Raw genomic sequence first — 19957 nt, 5'->3', positions numbered from 1 at the left:
AAGCTTTATTTCTGCAAAAACAACAACAAAAACAAACAAACAAAACGGTGAGGTGGCACGTATCAATATAGGCTATAGTTTATTTGCGTAATGAGCCGGTGACATGTGACAAACAATAACCATTTGTGGTAGTGCTTGTGATGGCATTGTGTCAACTGAGAAGTATAAGGATCCGATCGAAATACGCAACATTCTTCAAGAGTAGTATGTATTGACTTCATGACTCAGCAGTTGGGAAACAACGTTTCCAATATCTCTACTAGTTTGTCAATATCTCTACTAGTTTGTTCTTGTCGCATGATGACTAACTATTAGACGGATCCAGAGGCAAGTGGGGGTGGCGGAACGATCCCATTTATCGACTTACTGAAGTTTAAGAGACTGACTAGGTTTGACCTCTATTTCGCAACGTGCAAGTTTGGCATCAAACGACTGTCTTCCGTTTAAGCAAGAACAGTAATATAGCTAGCAGTCGCTTTAATTAAAGTGTGTCTTTTAAAGTGTTCAAAATGTGGTACCTGTATATTATGTACCATTTATGTAACTTTGTGAGTTCTGTAATGTTTTTTCTTCTTGCTTCTTTGAAAACGCTCTAGTTTCTGTCACTTTATACTCCAGAATTTCAAGAAGGTTGATATATATATATATATATATATATATATATATATATATATATATATATATAAATGTGTGTGTGTGTGTATTCTTATACTTGAATGTACTTGTTAATGAACAGATTTACAATCAATATGCTCTTCACCAGACTCTTTATGTGACTAGTATACCGTTTAGCTTTGCATTACCAACACATCCTACTCCTAAGTCCCAACTCTTACTACACTTTCCTCTTATAGTTCCGCACTGTAAAATTTTAACTTAATTTACGCTCTGTGCATTAAACTTCATTAAACTTTTCCAGATTTGTCTTATATAGTGTCTTAAATCCGACAGAATCGTATCCATATACTGCTCTCTTAAACCCCCGATACATCCGAATATCTGAAACCAGACGAACAAGTGCGCCACCAGTTGAAATATACTGACCGACCGCACCACAATTAGAGTAGTGTACATCCGCTCGAGAGCCATTGTCGGAGAAAAGAGGTAAAAGTACCTTATGTAATGCTTGTTTAATCATATTATCAGTTACAATCATTGTTTGTTCTGCCTTTATTTGAAAGAGCATGATTTAAAGTACAGATGGTGTGAAAATAGGGAGGATCGAAGGTGGTATAAACAATTTTAGAAAATCTTTGGATGAATGTTGATATTACTCCGAGCGAGCAGATGGAAGGGTGGGGTTCAGTGTGCTAAACTTGCTCCTCTTCATAGCTCAAAATCTAAACGGTCATGATGTGGAAGTTTGCAAGTGCCATAATAGGCCACTAGAACACAGCTATCATGTGGTGGGTAGGATATACCAGTTGAAAACTTCTATCTATGCTTTGGCAGGTCTTGAGAGTGACGAGTTTAGTGTGTAAGTCAATGTAACAATAAATTGTGGTGCGTGACCTATACAGTGGCGTCACCAGACTTTTCAGTCTGGGGGGCACCAGCATTTGATGGGGGGGGCACTTAGGTAGATACGGATCAATGTCCTGGGGAGGGGTCTAAGGGGAGGGGGTGCCCCTCCAGGCGCGGCGGAACGGGAAAATTATTGGGGGGGGGACTAATGTGCAGAGACAATCTAAGCGGAGCGCCACCATCGGTTGGCGCGGAGCGTAAAAGAAAATTTTGGGTTTTTCAAACCCCCAGATGGCCGGAAACGGCACTTCCCGAGTGTTTTATGCTGCGAATACCTAGCCCTAAAATATGGGTCTCAAGCCTGCAATTTCTCAGATTGCACGTAAAAGTCTGTAAAAACATTGTAAGTTGTATATTCGATGGTGTTTTAAGAGAGTAGCTATTACTCGTAGTGTACTCGCAAAGACGTTTTTGAGTGTAGTAAGGGCCCCCCTTGGTTCCGCCGCCACTGCCCCCACCCCTCCCCTTTGGAAAATTTTCGCATACGGAGGATGGGCTAGATGCAAAATGCTGCCACATTTGATGCTAAATTCGATCTGAAGATATCTCCAGAAATTGCTATTTTTGAGGTAATGATTTTAACAAGGCGCAGAATTTTGCAGAGGATATGAACCACATGCTGTCGATATTATGCCTAACCCTATCAATAGAACCTACATTTGTTGAATTAATGTGTGCATGACCCCGACTCCTTTCTTTTCCTTCTCGTTTTCGCCATTATCTATTAAGATGTAACAGGTTCCAGCATCGTTATTGGCTCCTATCAGGGATCTCACCATGCAATCCAAAGTTTGATCACACATCGAGTATGGCTCAGTATGCAGGTGTGAACATTCGCCATTTGTTCCTACAAGCATCTGACCTCAAATGACCTCTGGACCCCCTACACAACAAGGTTAATATATGAGTCCACAAATATATGTAAGTATGGTGCCTACGGACCCTCACATTCTCACATTTCGTCAGCTCCTAACCTGTCAACCTCAGACCAAGGCAACATATTGCAGTACCCTCCCTTCTCACAGTCATGTAGCTCGCGAAGCGGACTTGTATATCCGCTGGTATGGCGTGAGCACTGACACATTCAATGTAAATATCGACACCTGTTGTGATGGCGCGGGTTACGACTTCGATACCCGACGTTCAAGGATAAACTTGTTCATTTTTTCGCAGCTCATTTGAAGAAAATACGAATTACTGTGCTTCTTTGTCCTTATGAAAAACCAACTCAGATGATGGGAGTTGAATATAACAAATGTATATATATTTTTTTACCAACCCAAATCTCAGATGGGGGGCACTCGGGGGGGGGCACCAGGTTTTTAGGGGGGCACGTGCCCCCCTGGCCCCCCCCCCCTTGGCGACGCCACTGGACCTATATAGGAGCATATGACAGTCAACCGCCTGCGTAAACCATTACCAAGCTTTGGCTTAAATGTGTAACTAACCCTGTAGACGGCATATGAACCCAGATTAGGCAATTGTTCACCCAGCTGATAGCAGAATCCACCCACCTTAACATTAATTAGTAAAATATCAATTAGGATATCTTCCTTTGCTCCGGAAAGGTCTCCAGAAATAAAACTAAAAGTTTTGAATACAATTATAAAATAATGTGTGTAAATTTATGTTAAAATTTAGTTCCTTTGACGTATCTTATAGGTACCGTCTCCAAACTATAATAAAAATCAATATAGACTAGTTCCATACTTCTACTCATCTGTAAATAAATACATGATGGTACAATTTAATATTAGTTATCATCTCCAAATTGCCTCATTTTAATTAAGTAATTATTCACCGCCTGCCCATCCACCAATATATAAAATTATGTTAAAATAGCTTTGTTTTTATATCGAGGAGTATAAGTCCTGTTAGATCTTATCTATCCTTCGAAAAGTGCAATTTTTACTCCTATAGACGACAACGAATGCCAGATTCCTCGTTTGCCTGCCGCGGGAAAACTTCTCTCCAGATTTATGAATTGTGTTAACATAATTCAATTTTCTCTCAGAAAAGTAGTTTTGTTTATATTATGTCGCTGTTCGCTTTCAACATTTCATGCCCTTTTAAGTATTACGCTTTAAAGTTTATTGTTAATATTAATTTGCGTGAGCATTCTTCTGCTGTCACCATCATGACCCCAAATGAAGTCTCGATCACTTCAAGTTTAATATTTGTATCACAATGTTTACAGCCTGAGTTGATTCCAGTATTGTTTTGGTACAGCATCGTTTGTGTGTGTGTGTGGGTGTGTGTGTACAATCTCTTTATTGACAAACTCGAGTCCCCTTTGGTGATGCTCAGGTTACGGCGTTCAAGTCCTTCAAAGCATAATCGATGGCTTTATCTTTATACATCTCCTATCACATACAATTTATTTACTTTACCGTAAACTTTTATAACTTTTAAATAAGATGGAACGCTAAAGATAACTTATTTTGTGGAGTTAGAAATGATTCAATACACACAATGGCCCAGCCAGGGTTTACCAAACAAGTAGAATCGTATACAACCAGCTTCTTCTTATGACAGACTATACTAGGTTGGTAAACTGCACGAAGCTCAATATACCGTTGTAGATCGGAGCCGCGTAACGCCATTTACAGCCCGCAAAATACGCAGCTCTCTCTTCTTGACCACCACAGAGAACGGGCTATATGGGTGATGATAATAATGCTCAGAGTGCGCTGTTTAAGTGACATCACAGTTATTAATCGAATAGTGCAGTATAGAGACCTCAAACAGTTCACATAGGTAAGGTATATACATACTTTTATTTTAATTTACTATTATCCATTTATAGCTAAAATATTACAGAATATTACAACATAACAATTATCATAACTCGTTACGGAGCAGTTTTTAACCACATTCGGGCCTTCTACCCTACTCCCACTTCAATCCCACATGTCATATCTTTCTTACAAGCTGACAGCCGCATTTATAGTTCATCGTTTTACGAATAAGCAGTAAAATAGGTAGCAAATTAGATGTAAACTTATAGCTACGACGGTGTGTTGCAACGGGGGCTTCTGTACTGAATTACAGCTACCTGGTAATAGGCGAGCGCTTGAACCTTCCCCACCCGCCCAAGACACATAAATGTCAAGTCATCTCCCCTTCACTAAACAGACATAATTTTCCAGAGAAGGCCAAGAAATATGTTTTATTTTTAAATGGTGATTTTCACAGATCACCAAGATGGCTGGATCTTCCTTTAACTCTCTTAGTCCGGTTGATTACGTAGTGATGGCATTGATGCTTCTGATCCTAACTGGAATGGGAATTTATCACGGAATGGCGAAAAGAAGACCCACTACTACCCGAAGGTCATACTAGTTACATCCTTGTACATATTGTACGCGTTCATTCGCTGTTTCTGAAAATAATCAACTTTTTTTATGAACTGTTTCTCTCCGATACTCTTTCTCTTTCTCTCCGATACAATATGGATGCTCGTTAGTTGCGGTTTTTGGTCAAAGCAAAGAGCGCCATACATAGAAGCACTGCTTAAAATTATACATTAGTCAATGTAATACTATATATTGTAATCATATAGGCCTAAGTAAAACGTATGAACTATTTGAATCCTATTTTTTTAAACTACCGGTACCTTAACCGTTTGTCTACTTTGTGAAATACCGCCTGTATATTTTTACCAAACTCATTTAAGCCTCGTTTAGAATAAATTCATAATTTACTGTAAACACATCTTCCAGCTTCCTCGTCTGAAATGATCAATTGATGTTTAACGTCTTGAAACGTGTGAACACACCCCCGGGTGTACATTTCTACGCCCTTTATACTTTTCTGCCTTCATATATACGTACGCTCCTTAGGCTTCAGTGCGCCCATGCATACGCCCCAAGTTATAGCTCTGTGTTTACTAAGAATTATCTTGTGATGGGTGAAAGTATTCTCTGTGCTGGTGAATCTTGATTGTGATAGGGCCTTTGTTCTCTAGTAACTCTCTTTTCTCTTAATTTATTATAGTTTCTTCTTAGCCGATCGCAGTATCTTCAGTTTGCCGATTGCACTGACTATTCTGGCCTCCTTCATTTCTCCTATTACCTTGTTGGGTTATGCAGCTGAGACCTACTTCTTTGGAGGACATTATCTACTCATTGGGTTACAGACCATACCATCTACTCTGGTGATATCTGAAATCCTCATACCGGTATTTTACGGTTTAGAGATCACCACTGCATATCAGGTGAGCCTTGATATCTGAAGCCATCATATCGATATTTTATTGTTCTTAGATCACAAACCGCATATCAGGTCAGCCTTGATATCTTAGCACATACCGGTTTTTTACGGTTTAGAGATCACCACCGCATATCAGGTGAGCCTTGATATCTTATCACATACCGGTATTTAACGGATTAGAATTACCACAGCATATCAGGTGAGCATCGATTTCTCAAGTGAATATGCTTAGATGCGGAAATTGGCTTAAGAAACAGAAATTGGATAATACATTACTTTTATATAAATGAATTTTAAAGATCTTTGTATAAAAGTGTAAGCCTTTACTTTAAGGGGCGTGTCTTCCTGAAGAATTTTAGACTTAATATGTGTCATAGTCCAAGAAACAAGACACATTGGAGTGCTGGCAAAGTTTATGGAAGGCTCCTTTAACGGTAACTTGATGATGACTTCGGCTCCTCAGTGCAGCCAAAATTGTTAATTTTCATCCAATGTTTTGTAATTTCTAGAACTCAACCGAACCCTGTTCTTTTATCTTCATTTGTACAACAGGGCACCCTTAAATGGCATTAAACACCCTTTGTCCTTGTCCAAATTGATTAAACATTGTATACTTGTCATTTGAGGCCATAACGTTGTATGTTCTCGCATCGAGTTGTGTGTTTCTTCTGAACTGACCACCTAATGGTGTGTGTATTAGACTGTATGTTCCAGTCATTTTAATTGATGAACCCCAATTGTTTAAACAACCGATCCACACTGAGATTTCAGTTACTATTGTACCACATTAAAAGCTGTATCGTGCTCATGCATAAAAACTGATAAATCGGTAGTATGTGCTATTAGGATTACAGTAAGAACTGAGGATATGTTGTATAATCCCAACAAATACATCAAACTTGACTTGTTGGGATTACACATATCAAAAGTTCTTACTGTAATTCTAAATAGCACATGCTACTGATTTATCAGCACGATCCAGTTTTACTTTGGTACAAAACTTTCAAGATTTACAGTAGATACTGTGTTTTCTGTGTGTATCGGGTGGCTTAAAGGATCAATTTGCCAAAACTTAAAAGTGGAAGAGAAAATAGCATGGATTGATAACAGTGGTTCAAACTGTCCACATATATCAATATCAATTTTGTGCCTAAATCACCCTTTAAAAAAAATATCACATTCAAACACGTATTTTATCGTACCTGGTTGAGTAATATATATAATATAATATTCTCAACAGAACCATTTAATTTGAAAAGGGAAAATTCTTTCATATTCAGGAAGGCTAGGATTGCGCACTATGAACCCTGGTGATATAACTGTAACCTGAACGGAGCCAGATATCCCCACACAGTGTGTTGAACTCTATTGTACTTACTAATAAATTGGATGAACTTTGACCTTCGGTAATTTAACGTTGTACACAAAAATCGTTTGCGCCATATGTTACTATCAATAGACATCAATGTTTATGATGAAAACGTAATCAGCGATATTGACGAATATGTCATAAAAAAAATACATCCAAATAAAATCCGTCTTTGGTTAATAAACATCTTAGAGTCAGCAAGGTGGGAATTTTATCGCTGTAATTTTTGTTTTATTAACTTTGAAGTATCAGGAAAATCATCGCTTTTTCTATAATACCTAAACAGGAGGTAGAAAAATATTAGTTTATGAATTAGTTGTTATCATCGTGTTAAACCTTGATCGCACTCAGATTTAAAACAGAGAAATTCATTCCTCTTTCTTTTGGTTAATTATTATATATTGTTAAGGAATGCCAAGCTAACAGATTTGAAATGAAAATCAATTTAGAGTCAATTTGACCATTTCCCTGTCAATACTTCTGTTTCACACGGAGAAGAACATATGCTAAATAAAGTTATAATAAACTTCATACCCCCTCAACTATATGTTGTGACGTCAGAAAATTGACGAAGGTCGTTGTATTTTCAATGTAAGACACATAGAGTACGTGGTTGGCCGGCTCAGAAAATAAAGAGATCGTGGGATATGTTTGTGAATCCGTGTATACACATAGAGTTCAGAGATTTCATAGTGCTCATGTAAAAATAAGAATGGAGTATAGTCGTTTTTAAAAATTATTTATATATTTTGCAACAAATTCGAACTTGTTATATTGACCCCGAATCCTGAATCGTAATAATTTAACATGTAAAAAGCTGTTTGTTTCCAAAACATGTCATAAATTAGAAACAGCCTACCATGCTATAAGTATGCATAAACAAAGGCCTAGCATATATTTTGCCTATAAGAATTATGACTGATGCGTATTTTTCTTTCGTTCATGAACTATAATATATTTATTTATTAATAAATTGCACCTTTCTGGTGATATGACATACGCCGTACAACATTTGTGGACCATTGGATAAAAGCATATACTTAAGATAATATCTCATGCAAAGTGAGAACTCACATTAACTGTAGTGCCCATTAACTTGAAGTGTATATTTGTTCAAACATTCATAGGTAAACTAAAGGGAAATAAATTATCGGTGGATGGGCTTACCTCGCGATACTAGGATCATCAATGCATTTAATTATTTTTATAAATATATATATATTTTTACACATGCTCCTCCGCAAAACCCATATTTGAACAGATAGTTTAAACCGGTCTGCGTGAACCCTACTGCACGATTATGTCTTAACCAGTCTAAATTTCAAAAGAACAAAATTGTAGATACATTTATCGAACGCAGTGTGTGCAAATGTAACGAGTATTAGACACGCCACCTTTAACATTTTCTGACACCGACATTCCATTAAGATAAAACTCATTTATCTCTAGTCAAAGTATATCAGCTGAGTTAAGACCTAATAGACTGTAAGCGATAATATGTTTTACTGTTGATTGTAATATACATGTGTGGCTTCTCTACATATCTATGTGAATCATCTTCAGCAATGAACAAAAATCACTTGTGACTTCAAGGAAATGGACGACTAAGCGCGTATAAGTTTCTATTATTAAAGTAAAAGAAAATGAAGATTGGTGGCTACACTAAGAATAACACATCAACGTTCTGTACAGTTAGTTTCATGAACTCCTGATGAAGATAAATTTCCTTTATTGCTCGTGTCGAGCTTTTAGTAACTATAGGGATATGCAGAGGCAGTTACACGCATAATCGCGATATTGATTTTAAGAAGCGGAACAGGGCGCACATTCTTGCAAACACCTATACGGAAAACATTGCTTCAATTTTCCGACGCGAAGTTTCGACTAAGTAAGCTAGAGGGTATCTCGCAATTAATAGCTCAAGTTAAAGAAGATGTATAGATAGATGTCGTCGTCAGTTAGATGATGAATTTTGGTTTTTATCTCTTTATTTTCAGTATTTCTATTTACGATACGGATTTCCGATGAGGTTACTAGGAGCGCTCTGTTTTCTTCTACAGACACTGTTTTACGTTGCTATTGTGTCTTACACACCAGCACTAGTAGTGAACGCAGGTATGATGATCTTTCATGACAAAAAAGCACTGTTTTATGTTACTCGATGCTCCTCACCCCCCAGTGCGGGTTGATGTCTTGTACGTTATTACATGGAGCAGTTACATAGGCAGGGACCTATGATGTCCTGTAAGTGCGAGATAAGGTGATGCTGGTTTAAGAGTGGGGTGGGGTGGAGCAGTGGCAGAGCTAGGGGTATTGGTCAGCAGGGGCGAGAATGGTCTGTAGGGGCGCTTTCGACACTATCTAAGCAGAGCGCCACCACAGGTTGGCGCATAGCGTACAGAAATTTTTTGAGTAAAGATACTCCCTAGACCGCCGGAAATGACCCTTTCCGGGTCTGGCTAATTTGCAGATAAACGAAGAATAAATAGGTGTCATCGCGAAATTACACCAACAAAATGTGACAAATGTCAATAGGTAGATATGAGCGCAATAAAAAAGTCAATAATCGCGAATAAGTAAAAAGTGGTAAAGAGCTGAAAAGGGCGCCAGCAGTCCATTTGAGTCCGTCAGGGGGGGGGGGGGCATCCGCCCCTGACTGTACTGACGCTCCGCCACTGGGGTGGAGGTAGGGGTAGGGGTGGAGTGGGGTTGAGAAATACAAAAGAACACTATTGGAAAAATACTATGTTTAGGTATTACACGCTTCAAAAGTTATTCAAGACTGCTATTCGTTATGCTAATCATATACTGCTTCAACTCACTAATAACATTTACGGTATAGGTTTCTGATATATAACATTACGGGACTAAATGTACAATGGCATGCATACGAGATGGTGTACAGGATGGTGGCGGGGCGGGGGGGGGGGAGTGGGTCGACCCTGTCACTTTAATAGGTCATCATACTGGCACAACACGGTGTTATGACTATACATTGTATCACTCACCGAAAAAGTACCCCTGTCACCAGAAGAATCTCCTCTGTGTGTAACGTTTGAATGACTGTCCTACACGACTGAGAGTGTTATTCTCACCTGAACAGCAGCCCGTGTATTAACCGTAGGCCTACCGTGTAAATAACTACCCTCCCTCCCCGAGAAAGTTCCCCTCTTACCTAAACAAACACCCGTGTATTTACATGAATGACTTATTTTCTGACGATTTTATTCTGATGATCACGCAAAAGAGAACTCGAGTTTATTTCTTCTTTTTTAGTAACAAATCTCAACTTGTGGATCGTGATTGTAACAACAGGTCTCGTCTGTACATTCTACACTACTATGGTAATTATCTTTACAAGTTCAATGTATTTCCCTGTGACAAGAGTATCGATTATCGATTAATCTTAAACTGATAACGAGGTGTAATATCAAAAAATTATATACTGCTCAGCCGAAGTGAAAACAAACGCATTTGTCCAATGCCTATCTAAATGGCTTGTTCCTAGCTTTGTTAACATAAATTTTCGAAAATTCACTTGATTTGGATAAGTACATTGCCCCAATATTGTTTTTTTTAATTTATTTATGGTTTGATTTAGCTTGAGTTACTCTTATTTCGTGTGTTGGTATGATATGGTTTATTGTTTGCATTGACTGGGAAGTTCTAGTCTGGTTTAGTACGCTGCAATGTCGATTGGTTTTCTCTGAATTAGTTAGCTTTGATGACGTCAACCCTTGCTCGAACGGCCACTTAATTTCCCCGTACGGCGGACGTCAGCACACGCAGACCACTTTCTATAATACTGAGATAGGAGAAGGAATCAGTTCAACATCAAAGCAGTGTAGCATAAAAAATAAAAACAAATACAAAATAATAACTGAAAGTAACTAAACCTCATTTCCAAATTTCTCAAACCTGAGATAAACAAAGAGCCACGGAAGTCTTCGCTCCACACCACTTGCATATTATTACAAAGTTTGTGTGCCAAGAGAATTTTGTAAATTAAATATTGAATCTACTGAATGCTTGGGCAACAGGAGGGTGTTGATGTATGGTGGGGTTGAGGGGGGGGGCGGGGTGCTCTAACCGCTGTTTCATGTGGCTTAGTAAGGTGATTTCATATTGGATTGGCTTGGATGGATAAGTCTGAGTTGCTTAATGGTTTTTTCTTTATTTTGGCTGGTTTTGCAAGAGTTCGTAGTTTGCAAGGATCTACCAAACAGCAGGACATCACTATCGTTATATGCAAATCTGAGTTCAGGCAATCTATATTCTTTTGTTGAAACGTACATAGCTTATTTATATATATATATATATATATATATATATATATATATATATATATATATATATATATATATATATATATTAATTGCAATTCCTATATACCAGAATCACCAAGGTAACTATAAAAGTGTTATTTTTTATTCATAGGGCGGTATCAAGGCCGTTATTTGGACTGATGTTTTTCTGGCTATAGTAATGTCCGGCACATCCATTCTGGTTATTGTGTCCTGTTTAATCGAAGCCGGAGGATTTGGGAAAGTCTGGGAGATAAATCGACAGGATGGCAGATTCGAAGTCTTTAAGTAAGTCATTCAAATTTGTTCGATTATTTTATTTCTCAGATTAGCCAAGAGAAGTCGCTGCATATAATCTACCCCTTGATGTCTCCATGAAGTCCTTCTGAACACTTTCAGTCGTATTATCAGTTTGGGAGGGGTTGGGGTTGGAGTGGGGTTGGGAGGGGAGGGGACAGAAAGGCGAGGGAGCTATTCTTTCATTGATGCCGGAAGAATACAACATGGATGTGATAGGGAAGGCATGGGGTGGGGGGTAGGTATAAGTCCAGACTGAGAAAAAAGTAGTCATTTTTTACCCATCGGATCAAAGACTCGTTTATATAATGTCTGTATTTGCTAAATAAACCATAACTGGATTGATTGATATATTGCTGACATTGTGAAGTTGTTCTGTTTATAATGCATGATTCGTCGATAGATGATGCTTTAGTTATGATGTCCCTCGACGATAACTTGTTGTACTGTGTGGTACTTTTCGTTAACTAAGGAAAATCATGTTCTCTAAATGTGTATCCGAAACGGCTTTAGACTAAGTATATACGTTGTTTCGCAGTGTTCTATGTTGTTTGCAGTCAACGCTAAAACTAAACGGGCATGCAGTTGAAAGGATACCTGACAAAAATAATCTCACGGTTTTGAATTGAAAAGCTCACAAGAACAGTTTAGTGAAGTGTATGGTTATATCCATATTTGACGCGATAAAGCAGTTTGTTCTGTATCATATTATTAAAAAGTCATTAAAAACGTATTTTTTCCTTTTCAAGTTTTCCAGTAGATCCAACAACACGGACAACATTTCTCTCTGTTGTTATCGGAACTTTTTGGTCGACTTTGTCGATATATGGCATCAGTCAGACAGCCGTGCAGAGGTTTTTATCAGCAAGGAGCGTGAAAGATGCTAAATGGTAAGTGAGAGCAGGTACATACATTCAACTGTCAGCTAAATGTCCCTCCAGGGGGGGGGAGGGGGTGTTAGATAAATAATGACGTTAACATCTCTCATCACTAGTATACTTAGGCCCAAACTTTACACTTCAGTCAAATATTTGTTTTAACGCTAATAAATTGAAAATGAACCGATCATAATTATGCCATTGCGTAACTATATACTCTGATACTTCATGTGTTTTTACTGTATTTTCCCACTATTTTTCCAGGTCAATGTGGCTTAATGTTCCGTTTTCTACTATAGTTATTGGAGCTGCTACACTTCAGGGCGTTGTACTGTATGCATTTTACCACAGTGAGTTCCCTATACCTTTCAGAAATATCTGAAATCTTTGAGGTAAGAAGGGAGGTTGGAGGAATGGGGGAAGAACCCCCCCTTGCCCTTGTACCCGAGGGGTAACCTTTTAGTAAGTTGTAAGTTTATAGTATGTTGAACTCAGTTTAACCATTTCTTAAAGTAAAAATCAAACTATCTGTCTGTAATTTTTTTACATACATTCTTTGCTTTAAGCCACCATGATATGATTTCAATTCTATTAAAACTACAAAGGACCTTTTATTTTCTGCGTGATAACTTTCATCTTACTTCATTCATTTGCAGCTAAGACAGATGTTGTGTCACCAACGATGTATTGTGATGAAGACTGCAGTAAGTGTTTCAATAACGAAAAAATAAACTGAAGGGAGAATATAGTGAGGGGAATAATGTGTCGTCTCAAAAAGCATCACATTTTGCTTTTTAATTTGCTATTTTTATTTGATATTATTTAGCCAGCTATTATGTAAGCCTCATTATTGTCATTACGCACAACAGGAATTATGAGTTTGAAGATACATAAATCATAAGTTGGATTCGAATGTATTCTATTTATATTGTTTCATAATGGTTGTCCGTTTATCTTCATTAATCGCATGAATTTTTTTTTGTGAAATCATGAATAGAAATATTTAGTATTGCTAAGTCATCTTCTACACACGAATCGCCGTAATTTGTAATTAAAATTCGTAATTATAATTAAAGGAAGTAAAACCCAACCATGATCTGTGGTATACTGAAAAAATGTAAATGTTTGACCATTAATTTGCCTTTCTAGCACTTTCTAGCATATTTTTGGGGGAGGTATTAATGACTTAGAAATTGAATAACTTCGTCGAAACCATTTTCCTTCTTCCAAACAGCGTCGCCACTCGAACAACCTGTGACGTATGTTAACCAGCCACCAAACTTCACGTCTCCTGACCAGGTACTTTCTTCAGATATGAAAATATCACGTGATGCTCTTAAATTGATTTATTTTTGTTGACTTTTAGTCCCCGAATTCGCATTTAATCTTAGCCTTTCGAGGAAAAATATGGAAAACCGATTGGAAATGCTTAGATTTTTTTGCTTCGGTTTCAACTTAACACACAATTCTTTATCATCATTTATAATGGACATTTTGATTATCCGTACAAAGTATAGATCCGTCGGAGTATATATATAACAATGGGCATAAATTGTGGCTAGGAACAGGGAAATCATATCATTCGAAGTTGCCAGAAAAAGTCCTCTCATTGGTAAAAACTTTCTTCAACATTGTTTGGATGCCATAAATGTGCCAATTACAAATATATATATATATATATATATGTTTGCCTATCTGTATCAAGAATAAATATGAATTCATATAATATCATGATACAAATACTTATATATGATAAATATTTGGCTGTTGTTTTATTTCTTATTTTCGATAGATTGTGATGATCTTTGTAAATCAGCAGTTCAGTCACATTCCTGGTTACCAAGGAATATTTATATCATGTATCTTCGCCGGAGCTTTGAGGTAAGAAAATCCATATAGGTATAGGCCTGTCACACTTTTCAAATATACATTACTATTTACAACTCCATACCGCTATACACTACTATGTGCCACTAACATAACACTATGTTGCACTACCTTATATCCACTATATGAACACCACTATACAGCCTATACCACCATTACGGCTGTACATCATTAAATGCACCACTCAATACTATACCACCTACCACTCAAGTATACACACCGCTATGCGGTGCGTAAAGCTGCGCATTCGTCAGTATATACTGGACAGTGATTCAACATATTAAATAATATATTAAATTAAACGAAAAAAAGAGGGGAAGCTTGAAATAAAGTAAGTAAAATGTATTGAAATTGCTGGTGTACATTCATAACAACGTAGTATTTATACGTTAGTTATTGTGTATTAGTTATCTATAGCTTACTCCACTTCGTTACACAGCACAATATCATCCGGTATTAATTCTATGGTTGCAGTGACTATTGAAGACATCTGGAAACCATTGAGAAAATGGCTTAAGGATCACCACCAAATACAACTACAAGATAATGACGCAAGGGATACAAAAATATCAAAAATACTCTGTAAGTTTTCATTTCATTTTTACACCTTTGTATTGTTACATCCCTACAGGGCAGCTTCAATGTAAACAGCACTAATGGACAATACATGATTCCGTTCTTTCAATTCTCTTTTGTTTTCTTTGTTACTTTATTTCCTACAAATCTAACGGATGCAACTAACTGCACAAATAGACGAATAAACGGAACATATCGTTAATATCGTTTCGATGACTTCACTGTTTTTCCACGACATTCCGTTTCATTTTGAAACATGTATCGGCACTTAGGCTACGTTCACAATGTTTTCGCAGCATATATATATATAGGCCTAACCTACTTTGCATATAGAAATCGGGCGGAATTGATTTCGCATTAAGTAGCGGACTACGAATACTAATTATCCATTCATTGTCCCTTCTGGGAAGAGAAGACACACTGTACAACGCTAGGACAACATTACCATGTTCTTAATATTGGGTGCGAAGATTAACGTTGGGACGTTCTTAGATAATTGGGTGGGCTCGGTTGGCAGTGAAACATTGCCAGATACCTTAATTAAACCAGTTAAAAGTGGAACATTACCAGATACTTGGAGGAAACCCGTGTGAAGTGGAACGTCCACTGCATTATCTAATTGATGTGAGACACAGCATACAATCAAAGAACGATTTGATATATACATCGTCGAGTGACATCGAATTGTTGTATGTTATGGCTGCTTTCTTTGGACCAATGCTCACCCATAGCAGCCATCCCTCCCCTTTCCCCTCCCCCACCCCGCTGGTTACAGAGTATAATCATGACCAGGTTCACACATTATTTCGATTTCCCTCTATACTTTCCAGCGGTTTTATTTGGTCTTCTGTCCATTGGTCTGGCTTTCTTGGCATCTCGTCTGGGCACGCTGGTGACTATTATTAATTCTGTTTTGGGAATTTTTGGAGCTCCAATTCTCGGTGCTTTTCTCGTTGGAATGTTATGGAGAAGAGCCGTACCTAGGTAGGTTATAGAACTTTGATATGTGATAAATGGAAGTAGTAAGTAAATCTACGTAAAAATATCCTTTGTTTGAGGCGTGGTCTCGTTTAGAAGCCCCCTCGCCCATAGTAACTTTCTTAGCAATAATTTCATTTTATACATGATAAATATTATATTATATTTATATTATACTACTACTAATATATATATATATATAAATATATATATACATATTATATATATATATATATATATATATATATATATATATATATATATATATATATATATATATATATATATTGGTAGTAGTATAATTAAGTATATTAAGTAATTTAAAAGTGTCTCGTTACCAGGATAATGTACTTATATGTAATGTTTCTTATCAATGAAATTTTAGCATCGATTTGTGAAATGTAATTATTCGTTGGTTAACAGTTGTGTTGCCTTCATGAATATATACAAATAATGCAGTGTTAGTAAGTTTCAATGTTTAAACACGTAATGTTTAAACATTTTTAATTTTCTCTTTTTGGGGGCGGGGTAGTACGTAATACCAACTCGATGACTTAACAATAGAGCAAAGTGACTAAGAAATAATGATGAATAGAAACAAGGAGATAAAGGAAGGGATGAGTGTTTCATTGTAGTGTGTATTTAAAACAGGTTCTTCCGCCTTGAGAATTCACACTAACTCAGCAGACAGACAGACTGTGCCTTAAGCCCTAAAACGTTCTCACTCAAAGGACATCTTTTATGCCATGTGACGTGATTTGGAATAAATTGCAGCCATTTTATGTATATGTGAATTTTGTGACCTTGGTAATATTACTTCATACAAATACCGTAACTTAAATCTTCATCATGACACGAGGATATATGAAACACTGGTTAAAATACATTTGTAAGGTATATATAATTATATATTCATCTCCCCACAGAGCCGTATTTTGTGGGACCCTCCTGAGTATATCTATCGGTGTATGGATTATTGCAGGGTCTTACGCACAAGCTGGGAAACCAGATGCATTTTATGCCTACAGGGTATAAAGAAAATGTCTTTTCTTATACACTTCACTTTCTTTGACTCACACTCTAAACAAAATGAACTTTTGGCGGTATTTTTTTTCTCTCTCTTTAGTTTACCAACAACAGGTGCAGACATATGTATATGCGTGATCAAGTTTGTTTAAAACCATATGCATTTTCACGTCTTGCACAACACTTCAGTGGCGGGCCCAGGATTTCCCGGAAGAGAGGATCAGGGAGATAGGTAGAAATCGAAATAATCAATCGAAATAGTCATGCATAATAAAGTCTCCAGTGAAAAGTACAGAATACCCGCGCGCGAAGTGTTGCTATATATTTTTCAATGAAGTAAACCTCCTATTAAGCAAAATTTACGTTTGCAGTTCATTTTCAGTGCCTAAAATATTGGACGGGCACACCTTCACACTGCCCCCCCCCCCCGCCCCATCCGACACACTCCTTGGATACCCCCGATCTTTAATTCAACTGTTAAAAATGAACTTAACTTTTTGAAAGATTCGAATTTACCTCATCTCATATGCAAATTGGTTTATTAAAGTAGAACATTGTCTAGTTGACTGACGTCACTGCGCGATAAGATACGTGTCGATCATATACAAGGATTGTATGTGCTATCGTACTAAGGGACTGCTTTACCCAGGAAGTCTAATATCTTAATTTTGTGGCCTATTTCTGAACAAAACTTCAACGTTAGATTATGTATATAAAGTAAGTGATAATTCATTCTAAAGCAATATAGCCTGGATGACAATGTCTTCATAGTCTCCCCTCGCCACCCCTCCCCTTCCCCTTCCCCTCCCCTCCCACCACCCAGATTGTAATAGAAAAAACAGCTGCAAGATTGTGCACAGAGGTGATTTGAAGAGGGTAACTGTGACGAAGAAACCTACATCATGGATAATCTTGTCCAATATTAAAACCCTCGCTACCCCCTTCATTTTTGTCTCTTTTAATGGAAAGACCGATAATCCTTAATGTAATTAAGTGTGTTTGCCATTTTACAAAATGTTCACACATTATTTATATATTTATTATTTATTTTTATTTATTTATTATTTATTACATATTTTTTGATATTTCTTGTTTGATTTCTTCACTATTTAGATTTCGTTTTTCTGGTATGGCACTATAACTGTCCTGACAACTATGATAGTTTCTGTGTTACTCGGGGAAATCTTAAAGCTCGTTAATATGGCCGGGATAGAAAAAGCTGTGGATCCGTCGCTCCTGTGTTGGTTTTTAAGGTATGAATGAAGAATAAATATAAAATAGATTTCATTTTAGAAATTATCAGTATTTTACCGCCAAAATGCAGAAGACAATAAATCACTAAAAGGTCTGAAACTAGTTCTGTCGCTTCTGAATGCTCGCTGACCCTGGTATAGCTAAACAAGAAGGTTTAAATGTCACAGTGAGCAAAAACGCTTAGGGCGGGGGGGGGGGGGGGTGGGGGTGTGGAGTTGGCGTTTTCGTAAATATAGAGTTTATGCTATCTATAGAATACTGAAGAGGAATGGAGGGAGGGGGGGGGGTTATGTGACATATATGTATACGGTTATCATATATTGATACTCTCTTGTAGGTAATGGAGTGGATCAAGGGAGGGTAAAGTAAAATAAATTGAAAGGGAAATATAAATGACATGAGTTTAGTCATGTTTTGAGTACATTTTGCTTTTGTGAGATGAATGTCAGACAAGTTGGTCACATGGTCTACCTGTCTCTTTGATACGCTACGGTACATTGATGTGTGTACATGTTTCTTGTTTCATCCACAGACCAAGTGAACCCCCAGTAATGACAACAAGTATAAAAACCATCTCGGCGGAGGTCAAGAAAATTGAAACAAGCGAACTGTAACTCTGATTTCGGCAGACATCACTTTATGTTATCGTAATTCCCTCATACGTTGGACTTTCTTGAATTTTTCTGAACGTAATATCAGAACGAGCAATTTGCTAGGAGTAGCAAACCCATACGGTAGAACTTTAGGTTTATGGAAAGCACAATTGCATCTTCTCTGGATCATTATTTTGCTAATTTTTTTTCTCCAATTTACCCAGCCAAAAATGGTTAACAATGTACAGGAGATTAGTGGGGGTGGGGGAGGGAGGAGTGGAAGGGGTGGGGGGAGAGGAGAGTGTGGAGATTTCCACTTTCTTTTTAATTAAATCTTGATGCATTTTATCGGGATCTTTCCTGTTTTCCTCTTGTTTATTTGAACATATTTGTACCAATCATTTCAATGTTAAGTATTGAAATGTTAATTATTGAGGAAACCCGAATCATATATGAGTTTATCGCCGAATGGGCCATGACGTCACGTACTACTGTGTACCAACCGTGTCTAGCTATCCTCGGTTTTATCCCAAAGTTCTATTCCATTTAGAAGAAGCCACAGACTTGATCAAGTCTACAAGTCACGTGATGATGCCACTAAAACTCGAATTTTTAATGTCTTTCTGTATCAATTACTTTTACATTTTATGTTTTAGAGGCGGTTTTTCAAATTAATGATAGTAAATACAAACAAAACAAAACAAAGCACTCCCTACTACTACTATTTTGTCACGAACGAAACACAAAGAGTCACCATAAGACCAATTGGTTTATCATATTGCTGACGCCCGCTACCTCTACCCTCTCCCCCCCCCCCCCACACCATCCTTACTATAAAACAAAACAGTTACCCCACATCATCGTTTTTGTTCTTATTTTGCGGGTCGCGGTTCTACAACGCCTGATGGGTAAACATCCAACACCTCGCCCTCCCCACCGGCCACAGTCTTATTGAGTTTGATACTTAAAAGAAGTTTAGTACATTCAATTTAGTATCAGTCTTCGCCGACAACAGTAGAAAGCACTCGGGACAAATCAGCAAAATGCAGAAGAAAAACA

General features: G+C 37.4%; 1 protein-coding gene across 1 annotated transcript; it reads left to right on the top strand.

Moving 5' to 3' along the window:
* The first annotated feature begins 3995 nt into the window (after positions 1 to 3995).
* On the top strand, positions 3996 to 19614 carry LOC139971651 (putative sodium-dependent multivitamin transporter). The gene is made up of 16 exons (XM_071978312.1): positions 3996 to 4281; positions 4720 to 4856; positions 5521 to 5740; positions 9103 to 9220; positions 10382 to 10449; positions 11543 to 11697; positions 12456 to 12596; positions 12849 to 12934; positions 13241 to 13288; positions 13819 to 13883; positions 14377 to 14465; positions 14911 to 15053; positions 15878 to 16031; positions 16952 to 17054; positions 18165 to 18304; positions 18838 to 19614. The coding sequence occupies exons 2-16, from the start codon at positions 4729 to 4731 to the stop codon at positions 18917 to 18919; spliced, it is 1740 nt and encodes a 579-aa protein (XP_071834413.1). The 5' UTR covers positions 3996 to 4281; positions 4720 to 4728; the 3' UTR covers positions 18920 to 19614.
* The last annotated feature ends 343 nt before the right edge of the window (positions 19615 to 19957 follow it).

The sequence above is a fragment of the Apostichopus japonicus genome, chromosome 8 (assembly GCF_037975245.1).
Source record: "Apostichopus japonicus isolate 1M-3 chromosome 8, ASM3797524v1, whole genome shotgun sequence".
NCBI lineage: Eukaryota > Metazoa > Echinodermata > Holothuroidea > Aspidochirotida > Stichopodidae > Apostichopus > Apostichopus japonicus.
This window is presented reverse-complemented; position numbering and strand designations above follow the sequence as displayed.